Source organism: Nicotiana sylvestris, chromosome 3 (assembly GCF_000393655.2).
Source record: "Nicotiana sylvestris chromosome 3, ASM39365v2, whole genome shotgun sequence".
NCBI lineage: Eukaryota > Viridiplantae > Streptophyta > Magnoliopsida > Solanales > Solanaceae > Nicotiana > Nicotiana sylvestris.
The window spans coordinates 219,065,245-219,082,183 of NC_091059.1; the positions used below are offsets into that span (position 1 = coordinate 219,065,245).

At 36.3% G+C, this 16,939-nt stretch overlaps 1 protein-coding gene across 1 annotated transcript; it reads left to right on the forward strand.

The window, feature by feature from the left end:
- Nucleotides 1-11,120: 11,120 nt before the first annotated feature.
- LOC104216179 (ATP synthase subunit gamma, mitochondrial) lies at nt 11,121-15,973 on the forward strand. Its single transcript, XM_009766181.2, has 9 exons — nt 11,121-11,420; nt 12,194-12,237; nt 12,355-12,507; nt 13,325-13,438; nt 13,519-13,646; nt 14,399-14,521; nt 14,609-14,728; nt 14,887-15,008; nt 15,461-15,973. The coding sequence occupies exons 1-9, from the start codon at nt 11,320-11,322 to the stop codon at nt 15,528-15,530; spliced, it is 975 nt and encodes a 324-aa protein (XP_009764483.1). The 5' UTR covers nt 11,121-11,319; the 3' UTR covers nt 15,531-15,973.
- The last annotated feature ends 966 nt before the right edge of the window (nt 15,974-16,939 follow it).

The window sequence follows — 16,939 nt, forward strand, 5'->3', positions numbered from 1 at the left end:
TGTCCTTTTTCAACAAGGGCTAGATCTGGCCATTGAAGAAAAGAAACCAGATGTTATTGGAGAAGAAGATTGGAGAATTATCAACCGTGTTGCTTGCGGTACCATTCGATCCTACCTTGCTAGAGAGCAGAAATATCCATACACAAAGGAAACTTCTGCAAGTAAATTATGGAAAGCACTGGAGGATAAATTTTTGAAGAAAAACAGTCAAAATAAATTGTACATGAAGAAGAGACTGTTTCACTTCACCTATGTTCCTGGTACCACGATGAATGAACATATCACCAGTTTCAATAAGTTGGTCACAGATTTGCAAAATATGGATACAACTTATGATGATGGTGACTTGGCCTTAATGTTGTTGGCGTCACTTCCTGATGAGTACGAGCACCTTGAAACTACTCTACTCCATGGAAATGACGAAATTTCTCTCAGAGAAGTTTGTTCAGCTTTGTACAGCTATGAACAAAGAAAGCGAGAAAAACAGAAGGGCGGAGAAGGAGAAGCACTGTTTGTGAGGGGTCGTCCTCAAAATCAAACGAGGACAAAGAAGGGAAGATCCAAGTCAAGATCCAGACCCAGCAAAGATGAATGTGCCTTTTGTCGAGAAAAAGGGCACTGGAAGAAAGACTGTCCGAAGTTGAAGAATAAGGCCAAACATAACAATGGAAAGGCTATTATGGATTCAAATGTAGCTGATTGTGATGATTCAGACTTCTCATTAGTTACAACAGAGTCATCAACATCATCAGACATATGGTTGATGGACTCGGCTTGTAGCTATCATATGTGTCCCAACAGGGACTGGTTCGTGGAATTTCAAGAAGGAGAATATGGAGTCATCCATACAGCGGATAACAGCCCTCTTACCTCATATGGCATTGGTTCAATACGATTAAGGAACCATGATGGAATGATCAGAACATTGATAGATGTTCGATATGTACCGGATTTGAAGAAGAATCTCATCTCTGTGGGAGCCCTAGAATCAAAAGGGTTCAAAATCATTGCAGAAAATGGAGTGATGAGAGTATGCTCCGGTGCACTAGTGGTAATGAAGGCTAATCGGAAGAATAATAATATGTACCGCTATCGTGGCAGTACAGTTATTGGGACAGCGACAGTAACATCCAGTGACGACAAAGAGGCAGAAGCAACCAAGCTATGGCACATGCGCTTGGGACATGCTGGAGGAAAATCCTTGAAAACTCTATCAGATCAAGGATTGTTAAAAGGAGTAAAGGCTTGCAACTTGGAGTTTTGTGAGCATTGTGTCAAAGGGAAACAGACAAGGGTTAAATTTGGTACAGCGATCCATAATACTAAAGGCATTTTGGATTATGTACACTCTGATGTTTGGGGTCCTTCCAAAACACCTTCATTGGGTGGGAAGCACTATTTTGTAACCTTTGTTGATGATTTTTCCCGAAGAGTATGGGTGTATACAATGAAGAGCAAAGATGAAGTGTTGGGAATTTTTCTCAAATGGAAGATGATGGTGGAGAATCAGACAGGCAGGAGAATCAAGTGTATTCGCACAGACAATGGAGGTGAATACAAAAATGATCATTTCAATAAGGTCTGTGAAAATGATGGCATCATCCGACACTTCACTGTTAGACATACACCACAACAGAATGGAGTGGCAGAACGTATGAACCGGACCTTGCTGGAGAAGGTACGGTGTATGTTGTCCAATGCTGGCTTGGGCAAAGAATTTTGGGCTGAGGCAATTACATATGCATGCCACCTCATTAATCGTCTACCATCTGCTGCTATTGATGGCAAAACACCATTTGAAAAATGGTACGGAAAACCTGCTGTAGATTATAACTCTTTGCACGTGTTTGGCTCAACTGCATATTATCATGTGACGGAGTCAAAATTGGATCCAAGGGCAAAGAAGGCTATTTTTATGGGAATTACTTCTGGAGTCAAAGGATATCGCTTATGGTGTCCTATGACAAAGAAAGTAATGTTCAGCAGAGATGTTACCTTTGATGAATTTGCTATGGTAAATAAGGTAACAAGAAGATACCAAACAAAATGAAGGTGCTTCTAAGCAGGTGGAGTTTGAGGGAAAATTTATTTTTCCTACACAAGAAGCAGAGGAGGAAACAAATGAAGATTACCCTCTGGAAGGAGAGCCAGTAGAGGAGATTCCAACTCAGGAATCTCAACAACAACTTGAATCAATAGCAACCAGCAGGCCAAAAAGAACAATAACGAAACCTGTTCGTCTCATAGAGACGGTTGCTTGTGCAACCTCAATTGTAGCTGATGATGTTCCTACTACTTACAAAGACGCTGTCCAAAGTTCAGAAGAAGATAAGTGGAGGATTGCCATGAATGATGAAATACAGTCCCTTCATCAGAATCATACATGGAGATTGGCCAATCTCCCGAAGGGAAAGAAAGCAATTGGGTGCAAATGGGTATTTGCAAAGAAAGAAGGATTTCCTAACCAATTAGATGTTCGCTACAAAGCAAGATTGGTGGCCAAAGGATATGCTCAAAAGGAGGGAATTGATTACAATGAAGTGTTTTCTCCAGTTGTAAAACATTCCTCCATTAGAATTATGTTGGCTTTGGTAGCACAATTGGATTTGGAACTAGTTCAAATGGATGTAAAAACTGCGTTTTTACATGGAAACTTGGAGGAGGAAATCTACATGACTCAGCCAGAAGGATTCAAAGTTGCTGGAAAAGAAAATATGGTGTGCAAACTTGAAAAATCGTTGTACGGATTGAAACAATCTTCTAGACAATGGTACAAGCGATTTGACGAGTTTATGTTGCGGCAAGGGTACAAGAGAAGCAAATACGATCATTGTGTGTATTTGCACAAGCTTAAAGATGGTTCCTTTGTATATCTTCTCCTATATGTTGATGATATGTTGATAGCTTCCAAGAATTTGGAAGAAATTGATAAGTTGAAGATTCAACTGAAGAAGGAGTTCGAGATGAAGGATTTGGGTGAGGCAAAGAAAATTCTTGGCATGGAGATAATTAGAGATAGACGTTCAAAGAAACTCTGTTTATCTCAAAAGGAATATTTGAAGAGAGTACTTCAACGTTTTGGCATAGATGACAAGACTAAGCCAGTTAGTACTCCACTTGCTTCCCATTTTAAGCTAAGTACTACTATGTCGCCAATGGATGAAGCTGAACGAGAGTATATGTCAAAGGTACCATACACAAATGTTGTTGGTAGCTTGATGTATGCAATGGTTTGCACAAGGCCTGACATTTCACAAGCTGTTGGAGTTATTAGCAGATATATGCACAATCCAGGGAAGGAGCATTGGCAAGCTGTGAAGTGGATTCTACGGTATATTCATAATACTGTAGATGTCGGGTTAGTTTTTGAGCAGGAAGACAATCAGTCTGTAGTTGGATATTGTGACTCAGATTTTGCGGGTGATATGGACAAACGAAGATCAACTACTGGTTATGTGTTTACTTTTGCAAAGGCACCAGTTAGTTGGAAGTCTACTTTGCAGTCAACAGTTGCTTTGTCTACAACAGAGGCAGAGTACATGGCTATTACAGATGCTGTGAAAGAGGCAATTTGGCTTCAAGGATTGCTAAAGGAGCTTGGTGTTGAACAAAAAGGTATCACAATTTTTTGTGATAGTCAAAGTGCTATTCAATTAGCGAAGAACCAAGTTTATCATGCAAGGACGAAGCACATTGATGTTCGGTATCATTTCGTACGAGAAGTCATAGAAAAAGGTGGAGTCACGGTGAAGAAAATTCATACTACAGAGAATCCTGCTGATATGCTGACAAAGGTGGTGACTGCGGTCAAGTTTCAACATTGTTTGGATTTGATCAACATTGTTGAACACTGAAGATTGAAGATGAAGACACAACCAAAATTTGTTATTGAGAGAGAATTGAAAATGTGGAATTTTGCCAAGGTGGAGATTTGTTGAAGTTTGGCAAAATGCCAAAGTCCCACATTGGTTGGGAGTTAAGTTTGGAGGGGATTTTTCCCCTATAAAAGAAGGCCTAATGTTTAGGATTGAGATACACCTCTCATTTGCCTTCTCATCTGTTTAAGGCATTTGTATCTTCTCTCTTTAGTATTATTTCACTTGTATTTTTGGAGTGAAATAAAATATTGGTTGTGTCCGAGGAGTAGGCAAAATTAGCTGAACCTCGTAAATTCTGGTGTTCCCTTTATTGTTGCTTTATTGTCTTATTTATTATTTGGTGGCTGTCATAATTTTTGGTATAGTAGTTGTGACTTATTCACACTATATACATTTGGCTTCCGCAACAAATGTCATCATTGCCATGACAACTACCATATGAGTTGAAGTCCTAGCTATCAACCCCCTGCCCATGAATAAGGTACTTAGCAGAAAACTATTTTTGTGAGTGCTTCCAGCTGGTGCAACGTGATATGTAGTAATACTATCACAAAAGTTCAGCTATTAGTAGGCATCCTTCAGCTTATGGGACCCTGGATGCCTCTATCTGAATCCAAAGATATAGATTCTCCACTGGCTTACCAGATATAAACATATCAAAGAGATATTTGAGAGAAGTTCCATTGGAACGACTATTAAGATTTCCTTCTAAATCAATTAAAATATAATATCAATTTCACATATCTCATACTTTTGTTTGCCCAATTTAGATATTCTATGACAAAAGTCTAATTAGTAATTAATATCACAATAAAGAAAGAGGATGTCACATCTCCATGGAATTATTGTTAAACCAAATAGAGTAAACAATTTTAGCCTTAGTTCATACCCCGAAGAACTACTCCATGGATTTTCCATGCAGCACTCCTGCATTGTTGTTTGACTCAAAAGATTTTTAACTCTTTTTAAACAAATCAATCACAGATGAAGAAGTAAATCGTAGTCGAAAATAATAAACTCTAGGATCACTATAGCGAAGAAGTAACAAAGAAATATTGGGAGAGAGAGATTGACAGAGAAATCGTAAAAGTAGAGAGAGAGAGAGTAATTTCATATATCTTCCCTAAAAAAAAAACCCTGGTACAAAGCTTAAACCCCTCTTATATATTGAGGTTTATCTAAATTAAGGGGACGATAAATTAAGATATATCTGCCCTAACGGATCTAATGTTGATGCAGCGGCGTCTTTCCTTCTTCCCCTGGGTCGTACCCTTGTGTCGACTTGTGGGCTTTTGGCCGCATAATACTTGCCATAGGCCGTGTCTACGTCAAATTTGGACCCATATAGTTAGTCCATCCGCTCGTCGAGGTCGCAATGAGATGTGTCCTTGGTGCGGACCTGATGCCTTCATTAGGAGGAATTTGACTCGTCGAGATAATACGACGTGATCAGCGAAAGGTGGTGGTCATGTTTGGCAGGAAGTCTAAAAGTACACGCCACGCTGGGCGATGTCAGCTTTCGCATGCGTTATCATTACGCGTATTTTCTAGGTAAGAAACTGACGGTTTGGCGCTTGATTTCCCGCACTGATTTGAAACCTGCTGCCTAGATTCTGGCGCTACCCCACCCTATAAATAGGTGAAGGGTTCAATTTCTTTAAAAAACTTTTGGCCATCCTTGAGAGTTCTCCAGTCTCCTTCTTCTATTTCCATATTTCCTGGTTTTCATTCCTGACCAATAAAATCCTTTGCCAATAAAATACAGTGGACAAACCAAATCAAGCATAATGCATACTTGTATTCTTGTATCTTTTTGGATTTAGATTTGATCAACTCAAGCACCATTTTACCAGTCACAGACCTTTTTCCTTTGGCAATAAGTTTCCACAACTCTTCACCATCAAGAAGATACTTTTGAAGCTTCGAATTCGTGTAAGAATGTCCACAGTTGAGTCTAGTCATTATGGCGAACTCACGAAGGCCGAAGCAAACTGGTAATCTTTTATAATCAAACCATAACTCCTGGGTCTTCTCAGACAATACTCTACGGAGTAGAAGGCCATGCACTATAGATGCTTGAAATAGTGGCCTCTCAGGCAAATCCAGAAAATGTCTGAAAGGACTACTCTTAAACTTGTTTTCGAGGCCTTCATCCTGCAACAACTTTCGGAACTCACCCATACCTGCTAATCTTAATGAGGATCTCACAGTGATCTTCTTGTTGAATGTCTCATTATCATCTAAAAATGTCTTGTACTTTAAGGGTGGAAGTTCGGATTGAAGCTTTACAATTTCAACCTCGCAATTGCCAGACTCATCCTCAGGCATCTCATCCTGTACCTTGCAATGTCGAACAGTCATGTTTAATGAAACATCCTAGGAAATATTTCAAACATCTAGACATAAACTTCAAACATCCAGAGAGATGTTTCAAACGTATTAAGTTTACCTCAATAGATTGAGAAGGTGCATTATCATTCTTTCTCTTTTTTCTTCTTTATGCCGCTGCCTCTTCTTCTTCTTCTTCTTCTTCTTCTTCTCTTGAAGCTTCCTCTTCAGTATTTTGCTATTGATGCTTCATCATCAATATCTGTCTCCTCTTCTATTTCATCAATTGTTGTCTCCTCTTTTGATTCTTCTTCTTCAATATTTGTTTTTTCTTCTCTTACTTTCCTTTCTTCCTCTTCTTCTTCCTTTTCTATTTCCTGTTCTTTTTCCTTCTCAATTTCCTCTTCATTTTCGTTCTCTTTTTCTTCTTCTCCAGCATTCCCTCCTTCTACTACTTGAAGAAGTTTGGCTTCCATTTCAGCTACAATTGATTTTTGTAGCTCATCCTCTTGAGATGTCTTAATTCTTTTGCTAGATCTTTTGGAAGGAGATTTATCTCTTCCTCTTCCACCTGTCTTTGACACACGTCCCTCCCTACGTCACTTTGCCATTTTATCTGTGGAAAAAAAAAAGTAACGACCACCAATAAGATTAATAAATAATTTGTTCCTATACATAAATAAAAATAAAACTATAAATATTTAAGTATTCTTTGGTGAAACATCTCAGTGAGATGTTTGAAGCCTCATATAAGATGTTTCAAACATCTCATTAGGATCTTTTAAGATGTTTGAAACATCTTAATGAGATGTTTGAAACATCTCTAAAGGTGTTGCATTGAATGGTCATACAAGATTGAGCTTAAAAGGCAAAATCAATCTTATGCCATCTACAAATGCTAAGCAAGATAGTAATTTAAGTTTCTAGCTAGTTAGATAGAATTTGAAAACAAGCTAGCAATGTTCATATTATTGTTCACCAAACTTCTTTATTTATACATCTCTTTCAATAATTTTTTTAATCGCTAAAATAATCAACCACCTCATTGTGATTGTCAGGTATCTTTTGGTGAAATATCTCATGGATTGTTAAACATCCTTACAAATGTTTCAAACATCTTAATAAGATGTTTCAAACACTCAGCTCAAAATATCATTAACCAAACCCAGATAAACATTGCAATAAGTTCACAACACACAGGAACAATAATGACAACACGAATATTTAACAATATCTTAAGATGTTCAAACACTCAACTGGCATGTTTGAAACATCTGGACAAAAAAGCGTTCCACAAATCCAAAATAGAGCAATATAACTGTTTCAACATCACAATAACTAATTTTATGGGCACGTGGAACACCACATCAATGGATACAATTAAAAAAATATAAAAATACCAAATTTTCGCTAAAAAATATCAACTACACAACAACTCTAGAATTTATGCACAAAAACTACACAACAACAACAAGAAGATACAAAAACACCCAAAAAATCAATTTAGGGTTGAAATAACAAGTTTAGGGTTTATCAAGATGGTAGAAAAAAGAAAGAAAAAAAACTTAACTTGATAATGGAATCTCTACTTCAAAGCAAATCTAAATGGAATGAAGCCGATTTTTGAAGCCCTATAGTACTCTTGAATTTGGAGATTGAATTTGAGAGAAAAATTGAAGAAGTTTGGGGGAAATCGCATGAGTAGTAATGTTTGGTTTGGAAAAAGGAAGAGAGAGAAAAATTTGAAAAGTGAGATTAAAAAATGGGTTTTGTTATTTTGTAATATTTTAAATTTTACCCCAAACTTTTTTTATTTCTAATTTGACCCAAATCAACCCTAATCTTTATTAACTACTCAGCCTTTTTGTTAATGATAAAAGGTGTCCCAAATACTTCCACAATACTTCAAACGTCTTTTAGAACACATTTTCCCAAGTTTAATTCAACGCTCAACCATTGAACAGAAATAGTAATTATTGTTTATTTCTTTTCAGACAACCACCATAAAAGAAACTAAAATATCTCGAAGTTATTTATACCATTCATATAATTAATTATAAGAAGTCATCTTCTCACATTCATTTAGAATAAAAGACGATTCAAGTGAATCTTAGTAGCTAATTAATCTTGACTTCTTGATAGTCAGGTCGTTTTCATTAAGTTGTTAGAATATGGTGCTTAAAGAATAAATCAATAATTATCATTTAACTCATAGATTTAAAGGTAAGGTACATCAATTGACTACAACTCACTAATTTTAGTGGTTAGCCTGCTTCACCATGCTTTCAGTTGGATCATGAGAGTTCTCATTGGTGTTGGTAAAAGCTTGCCATTTTTCACCATGCTACGACTCTATAACAACACATCTTTTCCCTACATTATTCCCTTGCTCCTCAGTACCATACTGCTCTTTAAAATTGTTTAAAAAATGCCTCGAAATTACCAATATTTGGTGTAAGAGTCAACATCCTATTAACTCAATTGTTGTCATTTTCTTCCTTCCTCTCTAGCGAAATTAGCTTTGTAATAATATGGGGATCATGATCACATTTCTTTTATCCAAATTTTTTGTTAACACAAAGCTAGATAGCAATATTGCAATAGAATATACATAGAAGCAAATGGAATATATTATTTCAAAAAGCAATTCCTTAAAACGACGACATATGATATATATATATATATATATATATATATATATATATATATATATATATATATATCGTTTACTAATATTGTATAGCAATAATAAACAATGTACCTTTTGGTTGTTGAATGATGCGTAAGTTATAGAACTCCTGTGTGAAAAAAAAAGGAAACAAAAAGTTGATTAAAGTTGCTTCAGGCATATTATCAAATACCTTAGGTACATCAGTATGTGCAGCATTGTAGTAGAGTATGCTCCTATCTAGAGAATTTTCATAAGAGGCATTTCAACAAATAAACAAATGCATGTCCAGAATTTTCAAAGAAACATGAAGAAAGACAAAAAAGAACAAATATATATCATGCATCAAAAATAACATAATGGTACACTTATAATTGAAAAGAAAAAGAACAAAAAGGCACAAATCTTATTAGTAATCTCTAAGAAAAAGAAATCAAAGTTTATAATGTTCATTGAGTTGTGTTGTACAACACCTTGAAAAATCCAGCTAACAATCATTGCAGTCAACCTGAATCTTGAAGAATCGAAGAGAGCAAAAGGGTAGAAATTGGGCTGAAGAAACACAGAGCAAATAGTGGGGCGAGAGAGAATCAGATTCAGTATAATCCATGTTTAGATGGTAACTTCAGTACGTGTGCTTTACGGAGAGGAAAAAGCAGTACATAGGGGCGTATGCAGGGTTTTTTTGCAAGCGATGTCGATGCTAAAGAGACTAAGAGAGACACAAATAACTGATTCTATAGGATATATATATATTTCGCTTTAGCTCACACAACCAAGCCTTAGCCTATTGGTTTAGCTAATTCTTTTCATGTATGGAGAGATCAGGAGTTCGACCCCGTAGGACGTCCATTTTTAGAAACAAAAGAGCTCTAAAATTCATTAAAAATTTAGAACCTATTGGGATCGAACCCTTGATCTCAAACATGATAGTCAGTCTTAACTGTTAGGCTACGAGTCAAGATTAACCTTTAGGCTACGGATAAAGAATTTTCAGGCGGTGTCATTTCTGTTTATATGCAGTAATTTGCGTATTAATTATACAAATGTGTTTAAAATTTTCCGACGAAGCGGTGTCGGATGACACCACTTAATATAAAGTGCATCCGCCCCTGACAGTACACGTGTTACAGAGTAGTGCAGTACATGTGTTTCTATGAGAAGGTAAAGGGATCAATTTACCCCTGTATAAAGTCATAATCTCAAAATTACCGTGTTCTTCCCAAGTTTACAGTATAATTTAAGTTGCTTTTCGTATAGCTCTTTGGTGCAGCGTTCGTCCACCCCAACTCTCGCTTATATATATTAGTAAATACTTGTTTTGCAAATCAATAATTTTTTCAATTAAAGTTCATGTCAAAAACAAACTTTAGTTTCTACAAATTTTTGTTTGGCTTCAACTTCAAAATTCAAATAACTTTTTTTTATCTTTTATTCAATTGAAGTTCGTGTCAATAAGTGCAACTTTGGATCCTACAAACTTTTTATTTGGCTTCAACTTCAAATAATTATTTCTTAAACTTCAATTCAAATGTAAAATAAAATTGACATATTACATTTGCAGTTTAATTTTTTTTTTTGTGTGTGTATAAAAAAACTTAACGTATTTTAACTTGTTTATTTGGATTTAGGCATAGTTGAGTAATTGATGAAGTTTTTATCACATTAAGTAAACTTGTGATATTTGATTTATATATTTTTTTATTTTGTTCTTAAAACATACAATTCGTAGTTGGATAATATTCATGCTTCAAAAAGGTTTCGTTGCCAATTGTATTGATGAAGGCACTTGCAACGTCAACTCGACCGTATCTCCTTGTGCAAATTGCTTTAATAATATTTGCAGAGTATGTAAAAGGTCTTCAATGTTAGTTCTGATTTCTTATAGGAAATAGTTATGTAATATTAAAATATGTATATGGAAAACGATACTATTCCTATTGATCGATAGTGTACACCCGCTGCTTAGAACTGAAAAGAAAGGTGTTGCATTATTGGAGAAAAAAAGTGTATTGATTTTTGAATTGGGTCCATTGTTTTAACACTTCAACTTTTATGTTTCCAGGGTCTTATAGTTATTAACGTTTGAAATTATATATTACATGTTAACTTTGATATGCCAAACAATTTTTCTTTTCTAATTACGTGATAACTCAAATATCGCCTCAGGAAGCAAAAGGGTTGATTAAGCTGAACCGGGCTTTGACCCATTTGGCCATAAAACCGTTAGCGTAACAGCGGAACATGTTACGACATCGTATCAAAGCAGCCTTAAAACATTGGTTTGGTGGAAAATGTGCACTCACCCAGCGGAGTCGGACCCATCACTATTGCTCAGCTGACATTTCAAGCGAAGACTGTAAACCCTAGAGCGTAAATTGTCGATCCCCGTGAGGATAAGCAGGAGAGGAGGAAGATTCCGATCAGATCGAATCGAATTAAAAAATGGCGATGGCTGCATTGAGGCGTGAGGGAAGGCGTTTCGCCACACCTCTCATTTCTCCCAACCCGACCAATGCTCTTCGTTCTTCTCTCATTCCTTCCCAGTTAGTTTTCTTCCTTCACTACTGTTTTTTTAAATCATTTTTATAAATATCTGTAGACGGTAGTGGGTCACATTTTTATTTTCTTATGCATATCTGTTATTGTACACTAGAGCACTTTTATTAACAATCCTGAAAAGTTAATGGTTCATGCTGGCAAATCTTGTATGAAGTTCACTGGATTTAGAATTGTAGGTGAGATGATCATTTATTTATTGTAATTGGATATCCCTTATTTTTTTAGATTTAAGAATATAGTAGTTATTTGGTCAGAAGGAAAGAGGTTACCTTTAACTTTGACTTTATAGAGAGTTGTAATTGACATGGTCTGAGATTGAATAGTTGATTTTGGAACTTGAAAAAGGTACAGAATGTTGAGAGATTTTTGGAACGGAAGTTGCAAAGAAAACAATTGTAGAAACTGATTAAGTTCTCATTCTCAAAAATAAAAATGAAAATTGGAGAAATGGATGAAGTTCAAATAATATCTAGTAATTGTAACTTTCTTTTCTTTTTGGCTGGATTATGCGAGGTTGCTGCAGTGACATGAATTATGTTTAAGTGTGCCTTTTTATATCAACAAGAGAGTGATGATCTCCCTTTCTGCTTCTATAACAAGCTCATGCGCAGCACCTTAGCTTAAAATGATATAAGTATTATTATCCACATTTTTTCTTTCAATCAAAATTATTCTCTTCTGTTTCAGGAAAAAAAAAAACAAATTATCCTGTTTTGTTTCATAGCATTTCACTTTTATGACCTATATTTATTTGCAGGGAACCAGTCTCGTCAGGAGTTCGATGTATTTCAACTCAAGTTGGTAAGTTTTGGCCGTAATCCTTTGATGCACGCTAATTTCCTTTGCCTTTCCTATGTTCTCGTTAACTTCTCTACCAACTTTCTTGTTGGCTACATTAAGTTGCATTCCCTTGTGCAGTCAGAAACCGGATGAAGAGTGTTAAAAATATCCAGAAGATTACAAAGGCTATGAAGATGGTTGCTGCTTCAAAGCTGAGAGCTATTCAAACTAAAACTGAAAATTCACGTGGCCTATGGCAGCCATTTACTGCTCTTCTTGGTGACACTCCTAGTAAGTTCGTGATTAGATTGTCTGGATCTAACTACATTCTTGAATCAGTTAGCGGAGAAAGTGGTGAAAGGGTAGGGATGAATCACCTTATGGACTGTTCATGCATCCTTTCATCTGCTGCCTATTTCTAACTAGCTTATCTAGTCTGTTTTTGATTCTCGGATTAGTCTTTACTAATTCTAATGTGTACCTGCACCCAAGGGTGTGGCCCGGTGATCAATAAAGTGGGTGGAGAACCATGAGGTATCAGGTTCAAATCCCAGTAGAGGAAAAAAACACTAGGTGATTCAGTCCCATATGCCTAACCCTTGGTAGGCAGAGTTACCCGGTACTTGTGGTGGAAGGCAGCACATACCCAGTGAAATAGTCAGGGTGTGAGCAAGCTGGCCGGAACACCACTGTCATAATAAAATAAAAAGAAAAAAACCATTGAGGTGGAATTAGTCATAATTTGGTGCATTTTCAAGCGCAAGCTCAGTACCCTGGAGATTGTCTGGCAGATTTCACTGGACCAATGAGAATGTTTATCCCCAGATTATTTTGTGCTGAGATACTTCATGAATGTGGGAAAACGGATAATAGGAAATTGCCCCCCTCTCTCTGCCTGTTGATTTGCGGTCCAATATCAATGTTTTATGCATTTTGATGCAACAACTAAATCAACATTTTGTGAAAGGGTATTGGCGCAGCCTGAATGCGTTTTGTTGATGAGACTTTCCGAGATACTACACCAATGTTTATAAATTTGATGCCATCAACTTTAAGCAGTCAACAAGAAATCTTCGGCTGATAACACATCTAACATTTGTTGCTTCAGGTGTTGATGTCAAGAAGAATGTTATAGTTACCATTTCCTCAGACAAAGGTCTTTGTGGTGGAATCAATTCTACATCTGTCAAGATAAGCAGGGCTATTCATAAGTTGAATTCTGGTAGAATGCAAAATTATTTTATATTGACTAAATTTGTTCTTCCGGAATTAGTTTAATATTTCTTTGTTTGCAACTACTAGGCCCTGAAAAGGAAAATAAGTATGTTGTCTTGGGGGAAAAGGCTAAGGCTCAGCTGTTGCGAGATTCGAAGAAGGACATCGAGTTGATCATGACTGAGTTGCAGAAAAATCCCCTTAACTACACACAGGTTATGATGTGTTACACCTTCCCTATTTACAACCTTGTGTGAAGCATGCCCACTTTTTGTTTTCTTACTTTTTGCCAACTATTTGTTGAAGTTGGTGCTGCTGTAGCTTACCCTGTGGTACATGGATTGTTCATTTAGCTTAGCGTACCCTTGTCGAACTGGTGTGACATGGGTGATGGTACTTTGTGTAGATTATTCAAAAACAGGCAAATTAGAAAGAGACTGTACCTGGCCGAATTATAATTTAAAATAGGACTGCATTTACCTTTATGGGATGCCTTCACAAACACTGCATGTACCTGCATCAGATACTTGCACACAACTTAATTAAATCCAGACCATTAGTCAAGTCCATGCAGTATAGGGCTCGTATTTTTTTTTGACCTGTACATGAATCTGTGATATAATCTTTTATGTTGCATTTTCTTTCCGAAAAAGTAGACAATTGAAAGCTATGTCTCACTCGCCTTTATTTTCATTTTTCAGAATGTCAACTTTGGCTGATTTAAATTCTTGTTGAGTTTTATATGTGTAAAGCAGACAAACTTACCTTTTTCTCAAAAAACATGTGTAAAGCAAACAATTTGATTGCAATGTTGCAACTTCAAATCTTTGTGAATTAAATGAAAATCTTATAGTGCCTGATAAGTATTGGAAGCAATACGTATGCACTGAAATAATATACCGACAGCTGTTTGGTATTGACTTCTGTACACTTTTCCTTCTACTGACATATGTAATTTCTCTTGCAGGTTTCTGTGATTGCAGATGACATCTTGAAGAATGTAGAATTTGATGCACTGAGGATTGTTTATAACAAGTTCCAGTCAGTTGTCGCATTCTTGCCAACAATGTCCACTGTACTATCTCCAGAGGTGCCTAAAATGGAAGATCTTGTTGTTCACTATGTTTCTTTTTATTTTATCTGTTTCTTGGAACAAGTCTTTTGTGGTTTAATGTAGGTTGTGGAGAGGGAGGCCGAAGCTGGTGGAAAGCTTGGAGAGTTGGATTCGTATGAAGTTGAAGGTGCTGAGACAAAGGCTGAAGTTCTTCAGAACCTAGCTGAATTTCAGTTTTCATGCGTAAGTTTTCCGTTTTGGTGTTAGAGCCGTCTTATAAGCTTGCTATTTGCTCTCCACGGCTTCTAAATAGATGTGGTAATAAAATGATTCTTTCAAGGTGATGAATATGATACTGGTGTGTACTTAAAATTGGATAAATTGCAAAATGTCTTTTCCAGGTTATGTTCAATGCAGTTCTAGAGAACGCTTGTAGTGAGCAAGGAGCAAGAATGTCTGCCATGGATAGCTCCAGCAGAAATGCTGGTGACATGCTTGATCGTCTCACTCTTACTTACAACAGGTCTTACTCTTCACCCTGTCTCTATCACACACGCATTTGCACCGTCAAGCTCTCAGGCATGCTTACACAGTCAAACAGAAAGACACAGTTTATCTCTCTCAAACTTGGCCTACACATGCCTTCAGACGCTCTATAGGAAGAAAAAAAAGTTAAATAAATAAAGCCCCTCAAAAGTACCCTAAGCTCTTAGCGCACATGATTATCTACACGTATGCAGTTATGAACCTACAAATAAATTGATATTTCCTTAATTGATGTCCAACATACTGCAGATTTGCTAACTAACTGGCTTTATATACACCACTAATAGTGACCAGTGGCTGCTGATACGTCATGATCTAACAGATGGCATTTGTATACTTTTGAGTATAACATATAATTTAGAAGGTTGATCGATTCTTTTTTGTCTGTCATTTTTTACTGGCCTTTTTCTATTTTTTTCTGTGAAACAGAACCCGTCAAGCATCTATCACCACAGAACTGATAGAGATCATATCAGGAGCATCAGCACTGGAGGGTTAATTGGACCAGCTACTGCTTGTCTGATGGAGTCAATAAAAAATCTATAGCCTTTTTTAGCACCACGGGGTGGATGATTATCAGTTTTGATTTATGAATAATCTCCCGGTTAACTTTTATTTCTGGGAAAAATCGGTTGCACTGTTGCAAAATAGTCAGAAATGTCATTTGATCTGTTTCCTTTTATTCTTTATTCCGGGTAGCCGAGCCTGAATTGCCATAACTTGGTCAAGAAAATTTTCTTGAAAAGCTCTTTGCCTTCATGCATGTTTTTGGCTTGTAAGTTGACACCTGACCCTTTCATCAAGTTTCTACTTTGTGAGCTATTCTGGTCTAGTGTAAGGACTTTGTGACTTTTTAAATGTAATCTGGTTCTATCAGCCTCAAAATGGGCTATGGAACATTTACAGCCATACAGTTAGATGATATAATAATATTGCTTCAAATGTTATGGTGTACTTATAGTTTATGTTGTGCTCTTGCGAAGGTACCCAATTTCTTCAGAATGAAAGTGCATGATGATTGTAATTTCTAAGAAGCGTAAGTTCATGTCAGTAATTCAATATACCTATTTAGGATGGAGTACTCTCTTGTCAAACACTGCCCTTGGAACTTGTCCTAACTGCAACATTACTTAAATTAGACGATGATATATTTCATTTTATTTATGGAAACAAATTTTAAAAACTCGAGACAGGTTTTTATGTTCAAAATAGAACTTGTTGGAATTGCAATTTGCTCGTAGCTTATGTGACTATTAGACAAAGGAACAGCATTAAACTAGGCAAACTTCTCTGTTAGTACGTTTAAAGAGGATTTTTGTCAAATATTTAAGCCGGCCACACTAGCTTGCTCCCATAAAAAACTGTTTTATCTACTGAAAACTAATGGTACTATTTTATAATTTGTGAGTTACTATGTTTTAGCTTTGATAACAGTAAATAATATCTCTGTTGAAAGTGTACCAACTCTGCATTCCTTTAATCTATAGGCATAGAAAAAGTAATCCACATATTTCACGACAGCAAATGTCAAACTCAATCAATAGATTTGGGCTCAACCATTGATATTTTATCTCTCAAGGAAATCATTCGGTCAATTCTTGCTTGTTCTTTTTCCTCTGGTACAATAACTCTTGGTATTGTTTTGATGCAAGATGGAATCATCTTCAGTGGCTATTGTCGTTAGCAAAAAGAAGTGAATGGTAACAGAGGCGGATCCATGATTTATTGTTTATGGGTTCCTGCAACGACTTTGAGTAGATTTTCAATAGTAACTGGGTTCACATTTAAATATTTGTAGATATTTAATGAATTTTTAGAACACATTTACACTGTTTAGACAAAAGCTACTGGGTTTACGGGAACCCGTAGATGACATGCTAGATCCGCCCCTGAATGGTAATGGTCCCT

Bases quoted from the DNA above. Each gene is read 5' to 3' on its own strand.
- LOC104216179 (XM_009766181.2), top strand. From the start codon at position 11,320: ATGGCGATGGCTGCATTGAGGCGTGAGGGAAGGCGTTTCGCCACACCT. The intron at 12,238-12,354 runs GTAAGTTTTGGC...TCCCTTGTGCAG, and splicing joins ATGTATTTCAACTCAAGTTG to TCAGAAACCGGATGAAGAGT. The intron at 12,508-13,324 runs GTAAGTTCGTGA...TTGTTGCTTCAG, and splicing joins TCTTCTTGGTGACACTCCTA to GTGTTGATGTCAAGAAGAAT.